General features: G+C 42.6%; 2 protein-coding genes across 2 annotated transcripts in view; both read right to left on the bottom strand.

Moving 5' to 3' along the window:
• nobox (NOBOX oogenesis homeobox) overlaps nt 1–8,466 on the bottom strand; it is a 9,572-nt gene extending 1,106 nt beyond the window's left edge. Inside the window, exons 1-8 of the mRNA XM_031854229.1 lie at nt 8,336–8,466; nt 5,663–6,408; nt 3,449–3,611; nt 3,235–3,341; nt 2,853–3,007; nt 2,618–2,754; nt 1,409–1,670; nt 166–482 (exon numbers count right to left, since the gene is read on the bottom strand). Of these exons, the coding sequence (XP_031710089.1) occupies nt 166–482; nt 1,409–1,670; nt 2,618–2,754; nt 2,853–3,007; nt 3,235–3,341; nt 3,449–3,611; nt 5,663–6,408; nt 8,336–8,369 (1,921 nt within the window). The 5' untranslated portion in view covers nt 8,370–8,466. The remainder of the gene's footprint in view (nt 1–165; nt 483–1,408; nt 1,671–2,617; nt 2,755–2,852; nt 3,008–3,234; nt 3,342–3,448; nt 3,612–5,662; nt 6,409–8,335) is intronic.
• Nucleotides 8,467–12,359: 3,893 nt separating this feature from the next.
• sdc3 (syndecan 3) lies at nt 12,360–21,986 on the bottom strand (the record flags this gene model as incomplete). The annotated part of the gene is made up of 5 exons (XM_031854228.1): nt 12,360–15,253; nt 17,317–17,506; nt 18,212–18,715; nt 18,824–19,071; nt 21,881–21,986. Coding segments are annotated over 5 exons (1,215 nt in total), but the record flags the coding sequence as incomplete, so codon positions are not given.
• Nucleotides 21,987–22,740: the final 754 nt, after the last annotated feature.

Below are 22,740 nucleotides of genomic sequence, written 5' to 3'. Positions count from 1 at the left end.
ATAAATAAAACTGACTAGCAGCTGGGCACTTCCAAGGCATGGATGGATATGAAAACGCTTCCAGTTGAATCATCAGTGTAAAAAAATTAATAACGACATCAAAAAATATCTGGTTCTTTGAAAACAAACCCTCGATTGTGGCGCCATAAAAAAAAAGAGACTCACCGTGATGACCGGCCGACTGCAGCAGGATTTGCCCGGTGCTCTGGGACTGGAAGTAAGCGTGGCCTCCGGTGGAGTAGGTCACCATCCCATTCGAGTTTCCTCCGGGGGCAAAGGTCAGGTAGGAGGTAGGGTTAGAATCTGGAGGGTTGGGGGTGAGGTAGGGGGAGGGGGTGAGGTAGGCCAGGCGGGGAAGAGATGCTTGAGGTTGGTGCTGGGGCTGGCTGGAGGAGTAGGAGGTCTGCAGCTGGTAGGAGAGAGGGTTGTTCTGCTGGCCTGAGGTCAGGTAGTCCAGCTTCTCCCCAAAGTCAAAGAGAGAACTGAGGACAGAACAAAGAAGAACTTGGTCACACACACACATACACACCTATAAATATATGGCAGGTACGTCAGAGAGTATGTGTGCTTCATGTCATACTCAGCTCAAAACACACACACGGTAACAGCTTCATAAGAGGCCAGACTGTCTGCTACTTTGCATCTGTGAGTCTTAAGTCATGCTAGCAGTTAGCTGTATTTATGCACAGCCTGCTTTGAGGTAAATGCAAACATCAGCATGCCAAAACACACAATATGAGAATGTTAACATACTGATGTTCACTGGGTACTGTTTACCATCCTAAATATTAGCATGTTAGCTTTGACTATTAGGTATAATAAAGATCCTATTCGTCTTTCAGGTATTTGATATGAAAACACAGCAGACTTCTGCTGCCATTCCAATACAGTGGAAGTATTAAAAATGATATTTCAAACATATAAAGGAACATTGTTTTTCAGTCAGAATGTCTCAGTTCCTCTCCAGAACATACTGTCAACCAATTAAAAAAAATTTATTATTATTTTTGTTGATAGTAGTTCCAAGGACAGTAAGTTATTTTGTAATTTGTGTGAACTGACCCTTTAAGTCTCTTAACAGCAGGAGTAGAACATGTATTGATATTCATTGTTTGTTTTTGTATCGTCTTGCATTGAGGGATTTTAGTGCTGCGATACATAATTGTAGTCAAACAAAAACATGTTGAACAAAGCAATTACGCTCAGCATGATTTCTCAAATATTTAAGACCAGCTGAAACCGACTCCCCACTATTACCGGCGCTATCCAAGTCATCATTATCCCAGTATCTCACAGGATCTCTGCTCCTGTCTGCAGCCTCTGTCCCCCTGTCATCTCTAGTACTCGTTGTCCCTGTTCAAATCATCGTCTAGTATTCATGTCACAGTCTGCTGTGAATCGAGCTGACCTGGTGTCATTCTGCAGAGACTGGGTGTCTCGGTGTGCCAAGGCCGAGCCTCCCTCCAGGGCATCCAGGAACAGAGGTGGGGTGTGAGCCAGGCTGTTGAGGAGAGGCGGAGTAGGGTTGGCAGGGTTGTAAGCCGTTGTGAAAAGGGGGAGACTGGCTCGACGCAAGGGGGGAGGGCTGTGGATGGAGCGGGGGTGGTACTCTGCCAACCCCCCCTGAGATGAAAGCTGGTGCTGGCCCACATCTCTCACTCTGGATTGACCTTGGAGATAACACACGGAGATAAAACGTTGGTCTGGTTTCTGGGGAATTGTAGAATCTCAACATGCAGGGTAAAGGTCCACCGAGTTTAAACCTCAACTCTTAAAGACTCTCACAGCATCAAGTTATTGCTTCCTCTAAAGAAAATACAACTGAAAGTTGTTCAAACTACTAACTGTAATTTATAGTGTTATAAAGCCACTAATTTGCCTATTAATAATAAACGGATTTCGAACCTCCCGCTGCTTCAGTTTAATTGTGCAAAAACAGAGATGGGAAATATTGTTGGGACTTTATATCAGCATGCTGAACACACAATTGTGAGTAATTCATTTTCTTCTATTTGTTATGTAAAAATATTCACTGAAAATTGTTCCTAAGCAAAGAATATTTAACCTTTAGCTGTGGAGACGGTACCATTTACTACTTGACATTTCACCATTTAGCCAACCCTGACTCCGGTCAAGGCTGCATTCACAACAAATCATGCGTTGTGGCGTTGTGGCGTTGTGGCGCAGGGTTGTGCGGCAGTGTGCGAGTGTCACTAATGACCCATGAACATCAAGCGACTGGCCTGAGATTAACGTCTTTTGTCCCCTCATTGCTGGGCTATACAGCTCTGGCTTGCCGGTGACGTGATTAGCCACCGCTGACTGACGTCGGGTTGCGTTTCTCCAAAAGTTGATTCTGTTGAAACTTTTCATTTCGGGCCGCTGCTTTTTTTCCGGCTGCCCCTATGGCCCCCACCGCCAGGTAAACGCACTACCCACATTCAAATGAATGGGGAGACCGCCGTTTTTGCCACAAATGCTGATTTGGTGTGAAGGTAGAAGTCAGGGCAATAGTTCCTCAGAAACCAAACTTCTTTTGATTAGTAATCGTGGAGCACAATGACCTCATAATGAGCAGTACATTTTGAATAATTGTGTTAATGCAAGATTTCAAAACCTGGGCTGTTGAGGCTGGCCAGCAGGTTGCTGTAGGAGGGCAGAGTCTGGTTGGACAGGTTGGGGAAAAAGGGTGCTGCAGCGGCGAGCTGGGGCAGCTTAGTGGCAAAGTGATTGGAAAAACAAGGAGCTCCATTACTGAAAAAGAGGAAAAACATAACGTCATACATCAAATCATGTTTGAATACAAGTAATTTGCACCATTTGAGGGCTATAGGGGGATATAACTGTAATACCTGTTGGGTGCCAGTGTGGGATTGATCTGCTGATGGGGGGGGCTGCTGCTGTTGCTGCTGCTGCTGCATCCAGCTCTACTCGGTCTGTGTTCAACCCTTGCTGTGATGGAGCGCTCCACCTTCCTCCACTTAGCCCGGCGGTTCTGAAACCAGACCTGGTTCACAGAATGTTGCAGAGAGGGAGACAATGAAATGGATATCAGGAAACATGACAGAGGATGGTGCAGGGAAATGGAAGGAAAGTGGATGAGAGGGGAGGTGAAAGAAGGGAGTCAACGTCAAGACGGGGGGGGGGACTTCATTCCCGGTTTGCTAACTATTCGTTCTTCTAGGAGGCACATCACCGAGTAAGCAATGTAAAACAGTCAGGGAAATGTCTAACCATAATCCTTTGAGGTGTGACACCAACTGAAGCAGCGATGACTTTCCTCTTCTCTGCGTCAGGATAGTGGTCCTCCTGGAACAAGGCCTCTAAATGGTCTAACTGATCTGCACGCATATGCATTTGCACACAAACACACACACACACAAAGTGAAGGTCAACTATTTGCATAGTCAAATCTGGACACACCTGGACAAACTGACAGTTCGGTTACCAGTACTGTAGAGCGTTCGGGTTTTCTTCTTCGGTGCAGGGGGAAGCATGCAGCTGTCCACAGTTTCTTGTCCTGGCAGCAGAGGGAAGCTCAGAGCGCGGCCTTGACCCCTGCTGCTGTAGCGGATGGAGCGTCGGGTGGAGTAGACCTGGGTTATCTCCATCTGCCGTGAACCAGATAAACATTTACTCATTTCAGTCAAATATTGTCTCATTTACACTATATTTCCTTTAAAAAATATGGTTTTCACCCTGTTAAGTGTCAATAATCACATTTATTTAAAGCTGAACACAATTTTGGAGGATGTCAAAAAGTCCAAAAGCCAACTGAGGTACACCGAGAAGTGCAGTGTGAAGTTTCAGCCCACAGAAAGCAATGCAACAGTGATATTCTGGAAGTAAAGGTTGGTTCACGACTTCAAAAGAGAACCAATTAGTTTCCGGTTTTGTCTGTGTCCTCTCATATGTGACATATCTATTCTCTGGGGCTGCAGGTTAGGATGCATTTTCAAAATTAACTGATTGTTTGGTGTAATAAATGTGAGAATAATATAGAAAAATTGTCTTCAAATTGCTTAAATTGTCTAAAACCGAAAGATGTACCCTTATGTAAGAAAATAAACAAATCCTGTAAAGCTGGGAAGGATAAAGTGTTGCTGGAAAAAGGCTCAAACAGTTAATCAACTGTCAATCATTTAACAATTGTTTCAGCTCCACTGTACTTACATTTTACTTGTCAGCGCTCTCTGCATTGGTTAGAAAAGCTGCATCCAAACCACCCACATGCAACTTGATGCACTCACAAGCTGCGATTTTAGGATTTAAGTTTGCTTTCCTCATTAATTGTATTTAGTAAAGAAGTTGAGGCTTGAAATCTGGGGAGATGAAATGTCTTGCTATTGCTCAGTGTTGTCCATGTGTATTTATCTATAATCGTGTAGGTAGTCATACTGGCAGATAATATTAAACTGTATATATTAAAATGTTCCCCTTACATATTTTCACAGTTTTAATGATTTGACACTGTTTGACACATGTCCTTGTTGTAGTGCTTCAGTGAAGCTCTTTCGTCCGCTGATGTCACACTAGACCACACGCCGAGCCAAATATTCAAATCCACTCTGCTATTTTTGCAGCTGCATCATTAATATTGCAGAAGGTTGTAGGTGTGCATGATTCATACATATTACACGCTAATTATACATGACAAAAGGAGGTATTATTAGAAATCTGGAGATCTTGCAAACGTGTCCGTTGGGCTGAAGCGGTTAAACAATTCAAACCCACAGAAGTTTATATTAAAGTGAAACATCACAAAGTTTCCAGAGCTCTCTAATCTGTCAGGATGAATATCGGGGAAACCCGTCTAGAATGAAGCAGCAGACATGCAGAACATTTCCATTGGATTAAATGCTGCAGCCATACGAAACATTTTAGTTTGAATATTTTATTATATAACCATCCTAAAGCCTAAATGAAGAGCTGCTACAAGGTGATACACTAAGTGGTACAATCTTATGTGATCCAATAGAACTCATAAAAAGTCTACTTTTATGATGCCTATAATTTTTAACACGGTCATAGAGTTATTAATTTCATCATATGTTTTAGCAATGAGGTTACAGTTAGTGGTGGTGTACTGGACTGCATCTTATTCAGATGCGTTTCTGATATTCTGCACCGCACATGTGTACATCAATAAGGAGGACAAAACATTTTAAACACTTCCCAACCACGAATTATCCGCGTGCCTGCCAGGCAACAGCCTCCTCTGTTTGCAGAAAGAAGTGAGATTGTATGGAAGTCTATAAGAAAATGACTCCACTTCTCACTTGATGTACTCCCTCAGTAAACATTGTAAACATGAGTTTATGGTCTCAATGACTAGTTTCAAGTCTTCTTCATTACAGCATGATGTTCATTTAGTAGATTATGGTCCATTTAGAGTAAAATAGAACATGAAGCAGGCTATGTTTTAGGGCGCGGCTACCTTGTTATTGATCGTGGCGTTATCCAGTCTGGGAGTTGTACGTGTTTTTGTCTTAGAACTTTAACCCTTTCACACTGTGACAAAGCTATAGGAGTACAAAGCTAAGTGGAGTATTCTGTTAAGGGAAAATAAAGGGGGAACGTGTGGTTCTGTAAACAAGTTCAGGTACAATGTTGATCACTATAAGTTCACAGTGATTGATAAACCGTGACCGTCTATTCTCACCTCGAGCGGCTGTGGGCCCTGCTGGTGGAGACTGTGAGGTAGAAGAGGGCTGTGGGGCCTTTTTGTCCCGTGAGGCTGAGGAGGTGCAGGTTGGATGGAGACTGGAGGCAGTGAGGAGTACAGCAGGGGAAGAGGGGCCGGAGGGCAAAACAGCCCTGCCCCCCCACAACCCAGGAAGACCGGATCAGACAGGTCACAGCTGTTCATCAGTCCAATGGGAGGCTCCGACAGAGACAAGCTCTCCTCCGAGTTCGTCGCTGACACCTCCTCCATTTGACTCTCCTTCTCCTCCTCAAACCGCTCACTAACCTCTTTTAAACTTTTCCTGTTTCTCACTCGCTCACTTTGCTTCTTACCTCGCCTCTTCCTACTCTTTTTCTTCTCGTCTCTCTCCTCTAGACTTTTAGTTTCTTTGTCCTCTGGCTTATCAGCGATTGTTTCTTTGATGTTCTCAATCTTGTTGTCTTCCATCTGCACCTCCTGTGCCTCCTCCGCTCTACGCCTACTCTCTGGCTTCACCTGATCCTCCTCTTCTCCCTCTGTCGCCATCAGTTGCGTTTCTGACACAACAACTTTCTTTTCTTTCTCCTCATCCCCCTCTTCTCGGTCTGCCTCCTCTCCGGCCTCTTCATCCTCGCTCCGATTAAACACGTCGTCCTCCTCTCCTTCCCTCTGCCTCCTCTTCCTCCCTTGGTAAATCTTTGTTTCCAAATCCTCCAGTTCCTCACACAGAAGGCGCGAACAGTCTGCAATGGAGTTAAGTGAGAGTTGTTTTTACTTTTGTCCAGGTTCTGTACATCCATTGTCATTTAGACAACATTGGGTCAGTTATCTCTACTCTGTCTCTAAAATACTTTCTATTAATTAAAACCAGACCTGGAGAAGGTTAATCATATGACTTGTAACAGAATGCTGCAGCCAGATTTTTAACATGGACCAAGAGGGAAAAAAGCACATTACACCTGTACTTAAATCACCAAATTACCTTCCAGTGCTGACTTTAGGGTTTATTGATCTGCCTTGGACTCGCTGCACCATAAGTAAGATATGCTTAAAAGAACGTCTCATTTATCTCTTTTATTCTTGCTGTAGTCTCGAAAACTCTGTGAGGATATATCTAATGTTATTATGCTCCCAGTTGCTGAATTAGGCTCCCTGAGGACTCCAATTACTTTTAAAAGCAGCCTAAAAGCATTTATTTTTCTGTTTACTTTCCAATGAAGTGTTTTATATCCTTTCTTACAGAAATATCAATAGTATCCCTTTTGTTTTCTATTAGTTTTTTTGGTATTTTTTTTCAATCACCTTTGCTCTTAATCTTTATGTGAAGGACATTAAGTTTTCTCCAGGGTATATAACTCGATATATTCTGCAAATATAGAGCTGAGAGGTTTGGAGTTAGTCTTGTTTTTTGAGTCTCAAAAATGTTTGTGGTTCTGAACGTTTCGATATGACGGCTCTCAAGAACAACACCAGTTCTTTATGAGTCCCTGTTTAAAACAATGAAATCATATGTACAGCATTTTGGTACAGGCACCTTTGACACAGAAGTATTCCCATCAAGGACTTTAACAGCTAACGGAGTAATGTCTTCTGAATTTTTGGGAGGTTTTAGGGGTTACATTACCTCGGGGGACTACAGACAACAATTTAAAGAAACCTTTCACATGCTCGGTAAATTATAGACTGATTAAAGCATTATTAGACTCAGTGTTTGTTTGTTTTTCAATTTGGACTCTTTGGCTAAACATAAATTAACTTAATTAGGAATTATTTTTATGATCTATTAATCAGCTGATTAGTTTGTCTGTTAATTAATTAATTTTTTGTTCTATAAAATGTCTGAAAATAGTAAAAACTAAAAAAATGCAATTTCCCTACAGCCAAAACTGACATTTTAAAAAATCCTTGTTTTAATCCAACTGCCCAAAACTTGAAGATATTCAGTTTACTGTCATAGAAAACTAAGAAATCCAGAAAATATCCAAACTATAATCGACCCTTTAGAGACTTCATGGGGCATGTGTTTGAGAAGACATGAGCTCATCACCTGTTTATCTAAAATGCTGTCTTTGGCCATGTTTGCAGCTTTTTAATAACAGCTAATAAAGAAACATTTTATTTGACTTTGTATCAGTGAATTTAGCTGAAGCTACATGCATGTAGATTATTCCATTTGAAAAAACAGTGCCTACAGAGTAAGAAATTACGTAAAATGTTGGAGTTATATCTTTCATATTTCATGAGGTGACCTGCAGGTTCAATAAAGCTGATACACGTAATCCTCGCGAGGAGCTGCAGCCTGCAGTGACTTAATTAGTTTCCCAGCTATGCAGCGCCTCGAGCCACCTCACCTGACCGCTAATTAACTCTGAGCGGCTAGCTGCAGCTAAACTAGCTAACCTGTCCCCGTCTACAAACACCGGGTCGTGAATGTTAATAGCAGAGATTTAAATTCTTAAATTGTCTCAGTGGACTTGAGCAGCAACGGGAGCTGCACCTCACAGGAAAGATTACAGCTTTAAATACACCCAGGAAGTTTTTTAAAGTCTTTCAAAGTTTGCAAAATGTCACAGAAGTTCAGGAAAGAAAGTCTCGTGTCTACAGGGGGAAATGGCCCGAGGCAGCCAATAAACCAATAAAACAATTAAAATGCAGCCTAAATGTCCTTACCAAAATCTTCAGCCACATCACAGTCTTCCTCCATTGCGACAGTCAACACCAATAAACTTGCACTAATAATCAATTAAGCAGCACAGGGTCACGAAGCGATTTGCTCCTGGACCGGAGGCTAATGAGGTTGATTGATTGATTAGCCTCCCTCCCTCAGCAGTGTGTGACGGAGAATTATCGCGTGAAGGGTGAAACTGAAACAGCCAATCAGTGACCAGAACACCTCCAATCAAAATCCATACAGTCTGGGAGATATAGTATGATTACAAACTGTCACGTTTTACCTTCAATTTACACAATGTAAGAAAAGTGTATTGTTATTCTCTGAATGTGACAGGAAGTCTGACTCTCTGTTTTACTAAATCAATGTTATTTTCAATGAATAAATTAACATTTACAAGTTTACTGAGCTGATTATCTAGTCCAGCAATCCAGTTAATCTAGAGCTAATTATATCAACAAAAGAAGCTGTTAAAATATAAAACACCTGTAAGCTTTACAAGGCTTTCATCTATCACTCTGTATTTTATTTAAGTCTTTATGTCGAGTTAATATACAATATATATTTGTTGAATAAAATGTGTTGAAATAGAGACAAGAAGAATATATGTGTCAGTGGTGGAAAGCAGATAAATATGTTTACTCAAGTACTTTATAGGACAAATTGGAGGTACTTTACTTGAGTATTTCCATGTAATGCTATTTTCGCCGGTACATTTACTTGGCTGCTATAGCTTTACTTTTCAGATCAAGATTTTACATTTAAAAAAACATTTGATAAATTTATAAAATACAACACATTATTCAAAATTAAACACATTTTTCTTTACTTCTTTTGGCGTATAGGACGCCTTAGAAAAAAGCAGTGAGTTCAGATGTCTATGAGAAGAAAGATTTCCTCTATAAGCTTCTCACTAAAGATGGTTTCATTCAAATAACAGTTCAAGGACAGAGGTCTGCTGAAAGAGGTAAAGCGATTCAATCGTATATAATATATTTCATTACAAAGGAAAGATTGTGTAGCATAATTTAAGTTTTTCTTACCCGTTAATCATCTCACGACCCACCAGATTTATCTTGTGACTCCATGGAGGGGTCCTGACCCACAGGGAACCACTGCATGAAACATTAAACTGAATATAAAGTTGTTCAAGTTAAAACTATAACTCCATCCTGACCAGCTAAAACAGTAAAATGCAGCTTGTGTATTGATATTAGTTTCAGAATCACAAATCTAATAATGTCATAAGATTATATTTGAGACAGGGGCAATTATTCTGCAGGAGTACTTTTACTCGTACTGGAGTATTTTACATAGTACTTTTACTTAAAGGTATTTGTAATACCAATGTGTGAACAGATTGTAGCGTAACTTAAAAACTGAGACCTTCCCTGGTCCCTTCGTGACTTCCAGTGTATCACTTTAATGTGCCAATGATGTTAATTCTGCTGCTCGTGTGGAGTATCTCGATGAAATTGACTGTTATTATCACAGTCATTTATTGTAAGATTAGGTATAGCCTATAAAAAATGAAAAATCAATGAAGCCCACAATTAAAAATAATCATGTCACTGTGAATAATATCACTTTAAAAGTATACTGTAGTTTAATAAAAGATGTTGAACGCATTATGATGTGTTTTGGGTTATCAGTGCAGGTCGACTCAAATGTTAAACACTGATGGGCTGCAGATATTTCTGTGTCCTAAAAACACCAGAAAACTGAAGTAAGACTAAAGAGTAGCAAGGTTTTTGGCCTTTTGACTCCTTCACACAAAACAATGTCCACTTAGAACCTCTTGTCTGTCAGTTAAAAATGATGCACCCAGTTGTGACCAGTTCAAAGTCTGAAAGGAGTGAGTGAATACAACATGTTTTTTCTTCTTTCCTTTCCAGTTAATAATGGTGTTATCCCTCAGAGTAAGTTGAAGATACGTAATGATGATCCTCTGACCTTCTTATTCCACAAAGGTCTAAAACAAAACAAAAAGTCTTTGTAAAATGAAATTCACATATAACATCTTATCTGTTATTCAGGTTAAAATCAGGTTGTCTTGTTTCAGTTGTTCCGCAGTTACCCACCAGATGGGGTACTAACTGGACCCCAGACACATGAATCTTCTTCTGTCTATCCCAACTCTACTGTTCAGCTTCAACTCCCCATTTCTCCCCCTCCCACACAGAAAAGGGCTCTCACATAAAACCCCCCTCATCTCCTGTGAGAGGCACGTTTCCATTTCAGCAGCCCTCTACCCAAGGCCAGAACAGCTTGTTGTCTTCTCTGGATCAGGGCAAAGGCCGTCTGCAAGACTCCCTGGTACTCCTCCACATCAGGTGACCTTGGTTTCATCTGGTTTGATACAGAGAATATAAACTGAAGCCCCATTTAGAATGTTTTTCTTTCCTTTGTGCTCACAAATCCCCACAGACAGTTTATCTAATCAGTTCATAAGTACATTTTTATGCGATGGCTTAAGAATAATAACATCTCTGGCTGTTTCTCCCATGAGGGCCTCCTGAGGTCAGCAAATAGGCTGTTAAGAGGCTGTAATCACACATATAACTAAACACACACACACACACACACACATATATATATATATATGTATATATATATTTATACGTATACTGTATATATACAAACAGTAGCTCTGTCAGAGAGCGGCATGGCATGCAGGGTTGTGTGTACTGTTACTGGGTCAGAAATGGTATGAAGGCCAGAGGGAGACTTCCTGTCTGCATGCAAGTTCTTTAGATTGTATGTTACTAAAACATATCGTCAGTTTGAACAGCCGTTTGTTGTTTTGAGATCTCTGTCCCTGAGAATTATTCCTTCACCCCAGCAGAGTGAAAACAAATGGAATTTCATTTGTAACGCTCACAACGTTGAAATGTCACACGTAAATTATTCAACAATAGTGTGTCTCTCCAGCAACTCCGTGTCCTGGTTAGTTTGGTTTCATCCAAAGACCACACTGATAACACGTTTCACTGGAATTTATGTACTTTATACCAAGAGAACTTGTTATGTGGAATCTCTGAATTCTGGATTCTGGAGAGTATCCAGGACAGTTGCTATTTCTGAAATTTGATAATTGATGCGAGCGCCATGAAACACATTTAAGTAATACAATTGTCAGAGACAGATATTGGGCAAATAAAATGTATCTAATCTGCACGGCTACACACCGAAAGAGGTTTAGTAGGAAAATGTGTTTCAATCTATGTAGACATTTTACAGACTGCAGATTTAATTTGGGGCTGGAGAGAGTACTATCGATGAAGGCATGGTACTTGTGTTGAAAAGTACATAAGCAGCTCTTCTGACAACTACAGGTACATGTGGGGATAACGCCAACAGGGCACTCTGATCAACAACAGCTTCCTAAAATGTAAAATTCTAGTGATTAATTGTGTAATGTATTATGTAAAGCATTTCAGTCTTCTCACCTATAATCTACACAGGCTTATCCTTTAGCACGGTCACAGGAGGCTGGAGTCTCTCCCAGTTGACATTTAGTGAGAGGTGGGTACACCCTGGACAAGTCATGATTATATTAGTGAACAAAGACAGATTACTTTGACCCCTAGAGGCTCCATAAATTCCCAGCAAATTCCCTGCCCATTAATTGTTTATGGTAATTCAATGGGCATTTATAACTGAATTAGCACAACTACAGTACAATATCAACTGAAGTGGGTCTGGTATTGTTGCCTTGTCTTTTAGATCTGTGTCAAAGTCAATATTATTTTAGTTTATATTGAGCTCACATGGTGCCCAGATCTCCGGACAAATAATGAAGCTGCAATGTGTTGTCTGGTGAGTGCACTGCACTTAAAGGAATAGTTTGACATTTTACAAAATGCCAGGAGACGACGAGATCGATACCAGCCACAGCTTAGCTTAGCATTAAGACTGGAACCAGAGGCAACGGCTAGTCTGGCTCTCTCCAGAGGTAGCAAAGTCCACCTAACAGCAGTGTCTTGATGTATCCACTGACATTGAAAAAAAGACAAGAGAGGAGAGATTTACCCAACCAGGTTTTTTATTTGGAACAGAGTGGCAGATTAGTGACAGGGCGGTGGCGTGGAGGATCCGCCTCCTCTCGCTCACTCAGCCAATGACAGAAACTCAGCCTTAAAAAAATGCAAATGTATAAAAACAGGAATGGGAACAGCAAACATAGAGTAGTGTAGCCTCCGTTGGGCTTCACACACACACACACACACACACACACACGTACAAATTCACCCTCTCTCTCTCACACACACACACACGTCTTATTTGGCTACGCAGGCTTAGATGGGTACAAACACATGTTTACACTTTGACAGTCACTTTAAAAAAGACAGTACGTGTTAAGATCATTCCTGCCTGTGAGAAAGTGGCATGTTGTCTGCCCGTCTGTACTGCGGCAGAGAGACAGACAGGCAGACAGTCGGACAGTGAAAAGACACAGTCAGTGTGTGTGAAAGCCACTGTGAGGGACCAGCTGCCCCTCATTCAGCAGTGAACAGACGAAACACTCGCAGACACACTCACAAGCACGTCGACAGGCCAGTCAGTGTACACAAGAGTCTGCTGTGAAATACCAAGGTGAAGCACTCAGGCATACACACACATGGCGTATTAAGATGAGGTGTAGACACACACATACATATATTCTCACACTGGCGAGGGGGCAGGCGACATACACACACATGAGTGGAGGAGGTGTGTTACCTGTCTGTGGAAGAGCGTGAGAACTGCTGGAGTAGGTAAACACACACTCGACCACAGTACATTCCAACTTTAACTCACCCCTCTTTTCTTTCAAACGCACAAAAACACACACACACACACACACACACAGGCATCCACACACACCCAGACTCGTATAGTTTTGACTCCCATGCATTTTTGTTCTACAGTACTGAGTATAATAGAAGCTACTAGCCCAGTCGCACTGGTGTGGTTATTGTTACAATCTCTTAGATAGAAGCACAGCCTTCCTTCTGACATTCCCCATCCCAAACCAAACCCCTGTCCTCCATTGTCCCCTCCCCAAAAAGAGCCCAACAGCAGGTTAAAGTTGACCCCATGAACACTAATTCAAAGTCTGTTTTTTCTCATAACCAAAGCTTTACTGACAAAAGACTTCATCAAAGATTTTTGACTGAATTAGCACATCTGGGAGCAACTTCCTGTGATGGATTTGCACTTCCTGGTTTTTCATTAAAGCCCCCCTTACTTCCCAGAGGCCCCTCCCATCCCCAAACAGAGAGCCAATGGTGGAAGAAAAAGAAAGTGAGGCATGCCAAAGGTGCGTGTAGGGGTGGGGGGGGGGGGTTAATCGGATGACGTGATGACTGGACACGTCGTTGTGCTTTTACACAAACAGACCAAACTCTAAAACAACCGGCAACTGATCAATAACTAATCAATAACATATTGAAACCACCTGATCTCGCTCGTATCACAAGTGATGACTATCACAATGACGATGATGATGAGGATGGGTTTGATATGTGTTTGAATGATATGATTAATGGTATACTTAAAGTCTGTGTGGTGGATCTAAATGCACAGCAAGTTATATATCTGCACTTGTGTGTGTGTGTATGTGTGTGTGTGCGTGTGGCTGACGAGAGCACAGCTCATCTAAAGTGATGACGGATGTGATGAATAAAAACTCTTCATGATCATGCAGATGATTAGTGATGCCAGAAAGGATATGCTGATATTTACATATAAACTTTTTTTAAACTGCTAAATACACATCCTCCTGTTTAAGTATTATAATCATTATTATTATTATTACGGTATCATTATTATTATTCACCATCCAGCCCAAAACATTGATATATTATTGGTTGTTATTACTATCCGTAACTAGTCTTTGTACAGCTTAGAGGAGCAGATTGGCCGCGTAAGCAAACCTCTAACCAGCCAATGTTTTCACAGCGGCTCCTCGACGTTGTGAAACACACCGAGGGTCGAGCACTGTTTTCTGGTTGGCCGAGCACAGAGAGAAAGGTCCGAGCCACCTTCAAGCAGATACAAGTGTGTGTGTATGCATGTGCATGTAAGCGTGTGTTTATGTGGCTGTATGGATGTGCGTATGCGTCTTTGAGCACCATAGGGATGGGAGGCACAAAAGAGACCTTTCCTCTCACCTTTGACCCTGGGCTCTGTGCGGCCAACCAGACGCTCTGTGTGTTTTTGGGGGGTGAGGGGCAGAGTCGAGGCCCATCGCTCTCTTTTTCTTTTGTGTCTCGCTCTGCTCGCCTCGCCCCTCTCCTCTCCCTTTTCGCTTTAGCCTTTTTCAATCGCTGAATAAAAAAAACAGAGGAGGAACTTTGTGCTGGAAAACACAGATTAAGAGCTTGTGTTTTGTTTTGTTTTTCTTACAAAATAATCATATCATTACATACACAACAAGAGAATCTGTAGAATAGTAATAACAACATTTACTTTAAAAACATCTCATGTGTATGTGTTATTTTTTCAGAATATATTTTGATATTTTTTTTTTTTCCTCTTTTTCGTTTTCATTGAAAAGAAAGTTCCAAGTCCGCAGAGAGAGAGGCGCTCTCGAGTGTTTTGGAGACGAGAGGAGAGAGGGATGAGGAGAGGCGAGCAGACAAGGGGGGAGGCGACGAAGAACAGGAGGAGGAGGAGGGCGAGGAGTACGGGGGCTTAGAGTATCTTTCTCTCTTCTCTCTCTCGCTCTTTCTCTCTCCCTCGTCTCTCTGGCAGTCTCTCTGAGTGTTATGCGTAAAACTCCTCCTGCTTGTCCGGTTTCTGGTAGGTGACGGTGGCCTGTTTGGGTTCCTCCAGTGTGTAGCTTCCCTCGTCCTTCTTCTTCATCCTGTACACCAGCAGCATCACTAGGAAGGCCGCAAACAAGGCGCCCACTACTCCTCCTACTATCACCGCTGAAGGAAGAAGGAAGAAAGAGAGGATGGATATCTTAAAAACCTTCCAGAACATTACAGATCCTATAAACAGTCCAACAAACACTGAAATATCATGAGAGCCACATTCTGCAGCAGACTACATCACTACTGCATCAAACACTCCTAGCCTGAAGGCAGAGCAAAACTACCACAGCGTCACTATCACCTAGCTGCTCAGTGGAGACTGATGAGCCTGAATGTGCCAACGTACATTCCGAGTTGCCAACAGCTTTGTGCTAAATTGCAGGCCTGCAGTGCTACATGGTAGTTTAGCACGGTGGGGCCGGTGTGACCGAACTGCAGCCGCTGCATTTGACCACCTTCTCCTGCACACATCGCTAATGAACTCTTGCTGCATGCGACAGATTGTGTGATCATCAAATGGGGAGAAAAAAAAAAAAAAAAAAAAACTTTCCCTCGTTAAACTTATCGGTCTTAATGCCAGAACGGAGAACAAACTGTTTATTTTCCAAAAGGCTTGAGGAACACTTTGTTTCTATTCATTGTGTGGGAGGTGTTTACTTTGTTTATTCCATTTCTGCCAACATCAGAGTACACAGGCTGGGCTATTTAAAATAACGTAACTTTTCATCATGCACTGTCACTGCAAAAGTACTCTTGACTTTTCACAATATCTCTTGTTATCAAATCTAATCAAATTAGTCAGATTTTCTTCATCAGATAGCGAAGACTTTTTGTGACACTGTGCATAAATATCTACTTTTACAATCCCTGATTTTAGTGTGGAAGACAATGGTGATATTGGACATGACAAATATGAATTGCACACTTTCAAGTGCACCATTTGTTTTGTTACTGCTTGTCTGTAAATCCATAATACCCTGTAGCAGGGCTGTATAGATTTCTATCCATCCATTATCTGTAACCGCTTTTCCTTTACAAGATCGCACAGAGGCTGGAGCCATAGGCGAAGTACACCCGGGACAGGTCGCCACCAAATCACAGGGCTGTACCCATTCACACTAACAGGCAATTTAGAGTCAACAAATAACCTGTATGTCTTTAGACTGTGAGAGGAACCCAGAGACACCCCAGATAGCACAGGGAGAACATGCAAACTTCACACTCTTGTTAGATTTAGTCTTGTTAAAATAATGACGCACCCGCCACAGTTGTGTGAAACATTGCATAGATTTGGGGAGGGCGAAAGGCAGAATAGCAATAGTTTTTGGTGAAAAACAATATGAGGGAAACAGCAATCAAAGTACCATTTAATCCGAAATATTTGGCTTGGGCAAAAGTAAGACTGATTGAAAGGGAAATATTATTGTTTTATTTCTAAAAATGTAAAACAATACTGAATTTCTATTTTACCTTCATGACCTGACAAACTTTGCCATAAAGTAGATTGAATCAGTGTGAAAGGGTGGTAAATACCTGCCAATCCCCTGTTTATCTCGTGTTCTTTAACGTGTTACTCCCACAGATAAAAGTGAATACAGTGTCTATACCTGTACAGCACTATACATGAATGTATGAGTCTGACATGGTTCTATCATACAGACAGTCTAGTCTAAAGTCTGTTGCCTCCTGCTCTTTACCGATGACCAGGAAATCAGCGAAAATCACCGCCAGCAGTCCACCAATCAGAATAGCTGAAGGAGAAACAGAGAGCCAGTCAGGTCAGGCAAGTTGGCTGGTCTCTCACTTTCTACACCAGCTCTTTGGGGAGAGGAGAGGGGGGCACTTGAAAAGAAATTCGATTAACCCAGAGGGAAAATGATGGGAAAAAGAAGGGAAAAGGAGGGGTTGGATAAGCCAAGTTCTCAACGGGTCAAACAGGGCTAAGTAGCACATTCAGTTATCGTGATGAATCTGCACTACGTGGACGCGAGGTGAAGCCAGTTTATCTTAGCAGCTCCCAGACAGCAGGGAAAGACCTCAGGAGGCAACGGGGAAAACGTAATCTGTTGATCTAAGAGGTGGCTACCAGGTGGTTCATTTGACAGACACAGAGCTGCATGACAAATATTTGGACAAAAAACATCATGAGTATTAACTTCATTGACAGATGTTCTTACCTATCAAGACCTCTTTTCTCTCCAGGATGTTCTTCTGTGGCAGCTGGGCGGCAGAGCTTCCTGCGTCCACCGTGTTGCCGATCAGATCGGGATCCACCGGCATTATACCTCGACCGAGATCATTGCGGCGATCATCGCGGATCTCGAAGTCTCCACTCGGCCCCGCAGCACCCGCCTCGTTGTTTCCCTCCTGAGACAAAGAGAGAAAAGTGAGACTAATGACAGGAAATCTACATTTGATGTAATCACATTTGTTCCACGGCGCTACTACTCTGAAACGTATCCAAACCAACACAGAACATTTCCATGGCATACGTATGTTCTCCTTGGAAACAATGAGCCTCTGTGTGTTCTGGTTGGTGGAAAGTTTCATACTGTCCAACGGGTATACACACTTCATAAAATCTGGCAGCCTAATTACAATGTGGGAAACCAAACAAATGTAAATGCCTCAAGCTTCAATGCAGGACGGCTGCAAATAAACAGAAGCACGGCAATCGGAGAAACTACCCTCTGTAAATAATGAAGCTGTCGCTGTTAAAGAGGCAGTCAGAAGTGTTTGGTATCAAACCTGAACAGTTTATTGGCACCGACCGGAATGAGCGCATTAGTACAGAGCTAGTGAGCGAGTCCGTGGTCATAATTGTGGCCTTATTCACTTATTCTTTGATCAAATAGTTGCTGATTTAAATCATCGTTACAATCATCAGTAGTGAAAGTATAAAGCTGACTTGTGCGTCATTGGTTTTGCTCTTTTTTATTGGATTTGTTTACAACATGAAAAATGCTCTCTGCTCTCTGCTGTTGAGTTCGGTGTTTTCTTGTGGTGGGTGATGAGACTCCAAATATAGACACTGCTCCTAATCTATATTAACATCTACTCTGTCAGTCTCACCTGTGTAGTTGAAGGCTGCTGTGGACGGCTCGTTCTCTCTGTTGGCACCGCCTGAGTGGCTGTGGTCATGGGAACCCTGGGCCTGAAGGGGAACCTGGTCTTGTCAGTGGTGGCGGCGGCGGTGGTGCTAGGTGCGGCTGTCGTGGGCCCGGGGGTGATCTCTGCTGTAGTGGACATGTCTTCCTCTGTGGTGGTTTCCATGTCAAAGCCTGGGAAAAAGGCTGAGGGTTCAGGTGACAGGTAGATGTCCTCTTCTTCTTCTGTGGTGCTCAGGTCGTCCGAACTGGCAGAGGGCGCCGCACTTTCTGCAGGGCTGGTTGCCAGGTTGGTGGTCACCACTGGGATGGCTGCGGGGGATCGTGGGGCGACGGTGGTCTGGGCGGCGGCGGCCCTGATGCGCTCCAGCTCTTTCTCTCGTTCAAGCTCACGCTCTTTCTGCCTCTCTCTCTCTTTCTCTCGCTCTCTCTCACGTTCCTTCTCTCGCTCACGCTCTCTCTCCTTCTCCTTCTCTCTCTCCATCTCTCGGACCCGCTCCCTCTCTCTTTCCCTCTCTCTCTCCCTCTCCAACTGTTTCTCCCTCTCTCTCTCGTTCTCCAGTTCCCTCTGCCTCTCTTGCTCCTTCTCTCCCTCCCTCTCGCTCTCCTTCTCCAGCTCCCTCTCTCTTTCCCAGAATACACCACTCTCTCCATCGGCCTCGGTGGGCAGCGGGGTGGCGGTGGATTCCTCCGGTTTGGGGCTCGGCTCGGCTGCAGGTGAGGCGGAGGGGGCGGGGCCAGTGGCCTGCGTGGTGGAGAGGAGGAGGGGCTCTTCTGTGGTGAAGGACACACCCGCCGATGTCGGCCTCACACCGATCCCAGGAACTGGGAAGAGAGGATTTTTAATTTAAAAATGACTCAATTAAAAAACAACCAGCAGGGGAGTAAAAAAAAATGTCTCACTCGTTCACACATCCCCTTTATTACTCAACGCACCCACACACTCACACAAACAGTAAATCAGAAACTGAGACTACGGCTGTGTTTGAAATCAATCCCTCTGACACTCATTCACTACTCACTGCATAACAAACACTCACTAATTTATTCTCTGCGGAGCTATAAATTGAGATTTCAGTCACTTATAAGTAACCTTCACTTTGTATCATCAATAACAGGTGTAGTGTTGCGTGATATTTTTGGGATCTATAAAATGTGACCCATTGCACGGTGGGCCTTGGGCACTTCTTGTTTCATTTCACTGTGGGGAAAACTAAATAGAATGGGACCATAATTAATTTGATGAAATACACTTGTGTTTACCCTGCTATGACATGTCAAAATCAAATGGCTGCTGTGAAAAAGGCCCTTTGCTCTTAGTTGGAGGACTCACAATGCACAGGCAAAAAAAAAAGAATGGTCAGAATCTGTAAAGAGGCCAAGATATCCTGACTTTTAATGATCGTATTAGACAATTTACAAAAATGCTGGAAACTAGATATTGTCTTTACGCGAGAGCCTCCCTGGTTAGTAAGACGCTTCTTAACGCTGGTAATGTCCAACTCTACATTCCTTGAGGTCTTTGTTGGCATTGCTCCTACAGATCTACTGAAGAAATTATACAAAACTGAGTCTCCATGAGTAGTAAACTGAGCTTTACGTGTAAAATCAGTGCGGTGCTCCTTTAAAAAGACAACTGTCTGTCCCCTCTCATCCATACACCCGATCACACAGCGCAGCTCTGTTTGTTTTGTCAAATGACTTTAGGATCATAAAGTACTGTCTTGATTTTATTGACAACTCAGGGCAGCAATCACGGTCGCAATCAAATTGCTATTTTCTACTCGTTTAGCTATCTGTCAACACAAACACAAGAATATGTAAATGACGACAACTACGGTAAATGTATTAAAACATGGAGCGCAGAACGGAGGTTTAACCAACTGAGACAAGGCTGTCTGTCCTCTCCTCTCCTCACCAGATGTTCGCTGTGATGAGCCGTTTTGTTGAGGGCTGACTGAATAAGTGAGAAAAAAAATACAGTTTTCCTTTTCTTTTGACATTTTAGAGCATGGATTTTTTTAAAAATGACCTGAAAGAAGAGAAGAGGAGAGGAGAGGAGAGAGAAGGTGTTGACGATGGCGCAGACTAATCCTTTTCCTTCTTAAATCTCATAATAGTATTATACCACCTTTCATTTTATTATAGCAGGGAAGCTCCTTAGGTTGAAAGAGAAACAAATTGAATTTACAGGCACAAAGACATGAAGGCTGACAGAGGAGCCAGAGAGGATATCGAAATATGGACTCGAACAATGCAGCTTCTGTTAAACTTATCAGGCGCCTCAAAATGCCACATTCTGACGCAGCGGTGACACAGAACGCACATCTGTCTGTTGTAAATGAGCTTCGGAGATAAAGCAATTTGCTGAGCAGCTTCAACCACAGGGGGTGCCTCTGCTGCACTCTCCTGCTCTCAATTGTAATTATTATCTTCTCCAGGAGATTGGGTATTAGGTCGTGTGTGTGCATGAGTGCTTTAGTGTGTGTGTGTGTCTGTCTGTCCACGGCTAATCTCCTGGACCCATCAGCCTATTATTTGTTTGTGCTTCTTTATTAATGTATGCTAAAGGCGTCTCGTAGTTGCAGCGATTCATACTTTTTGAAAACCTTTTTTATTGACTGTTTAATACCATTATTGTCTACTGACTCTTCGCTCCTCTTAACTTGCTGGTAGGGGCTGTGAACAACAACTGCTTCAGTTTGCACTATTTTTTTCATCTACGGACTACGAATTCTTCCTCTCTTGACTTGCATGCCGAGGTAAAACAATTTCATCCATGAACATATGTAGATATAACTATTGCTTAGCAAATGACAAACTGAACCGGGCGCCGACTACAACGGAGTTAGTTAGATGTTAGCAGCTGGTGGGAGTTCTTCAATGTGTAAGGCTAACAGCGCTAACAGGGCTAATACAGCTAATACAGCTAACAGTTTGGAGCCGGTACAAACAGCTGCATAGATTAAAATGAGTGAAAAACATCAGATAGGCTTGAGGTCTATAAGGGGGTTAACAGTGTTTTTTATTCATTCAATCAAACATTACAGCAGTAGTTGTAGCAGACACAGCTGGCATAGATCTCTCTCTACTGATTGCATTTTTCTAGTTTATTTTGAGCGCGCTCGCCACTAGACTGAACCGAAGGCAGACCTCAATGAGTCATGCTCAGGATTCAACTGCCAGATCAGAAAATCAGATTACACCAATGTGATTTACGTTAAGTAGGTAATTCCTACACACGCAGACAGCCAGCTCACTCAAATGCAGACATACGCTTGCAGATAGGTGCACACAACGGCCTAATCTGTGTGGACTGTAATCTGATTAGAGCAAATAAGATGTAGGGGAATTTGAGCCCGGGTTGCTGTTTCTTTGTAAGGGTGTGTATGTGTTTAAAGGTGCAATAAATCTGTATCAAAACCTGTCCGTTGAGCCATATGTGTGCATGGCCTCTGTGTGCGTGGCCTCCATGCATGCGAGTCTGGTGACCAGAGCGACCATAACTAGAGGACACGGAGAGGGTGTGGGGGGTGGGGACTTCAGGGTAAGCAGATTGAAACCCAGCAGCTGTCGAGGTTTGAAAGAGTGTGTAACCTCACACACACACACACACACACACACAGATACTTACAGCCAGAGCCGGAGCCCGAGTAGAGGTCCTCATCGTCATAGAACTCGTCTCTCGTCGAGCCTTCGTCATCGATAGACGGGGACCAAGTCTGTCCCTGGGAGAAACACAGAGATGAAAGAGATGAGAGTTATTCACCATGAATGACTGGGCTGTTTGTCATTTTGTTTAAATAAAGAAACCACTTTGGCAGATTACGTGCACGCACACACGCAGGAGGTGCAGGGAGCATTATGGTGGACAGAGTAACATCTGTCCGTCTGAGGCTCCATTGAGGAGCATATTTAATGAGTTCATCTAAAGCTGGGATTTCGGCAGAGGAACATCAAAGCTTTTAAGGAGAGAGGGGTTTCATTCAGTCTCTGCTTACATGCCAGTTACAAGTGATGCTCAGCCTGTAAAGTAGCAGAGTATGGAGAAGCATTTAGCTTTTGAACTGAGGCTGGTATACTCACAATTTTATTAATTGTTCGATATATGTTAGAAAAAAATGTTAGAAAACAGTGAAGAATGCTCCGTTCATATTCCCAAAGCCAAATGTCGTATTTTGTCCAACCAACAGTATGAAACCCAAAGATATTCATTTTCTGTTGATATAAAACAGAGAAAAGCACCAAATCCACACCTTTGAAAAGCTTGAACAAGAGACTGTTCAATCAGCTAATCAATCAACTAATTGCACTAAATTGTTGATCTATAAAATGTCAGAAAACAGTGAATAAGACTTCAGCAGCTCTGTGAGGCTGTGTATTAGAAGTGGACATGGTCTCTTGACGTCACCCATTGGTTTGTACGGCACGTTTTGAAGACATTTTGTCTGTCCTCCTCTTGGTTTTTACTAGAAGTGTCTGAATAATTTATGA

This window comes from Anarrhichthys ocellatus, unplaced genomic scaffold (assembly GCF_004355925.1).
Source record: "Anarrhichthys ocellatus isolate YVR2014 unplaced genomic scaffold, GSC_Weel_1.0 scaffold14, whole genome shotgun sequence".
Lineage (NCBI taxonomy): Eukaryota > Metazoa > Chordata > Actinopteri > Perciformes > Anarhichadidae > Anarrhichthys > Anarrhichthys ocellatus.
Note: the sequence above shows the minus strand (reverse complement) of the source record. Positions and strands in the feature narration are given on the sequence as shown.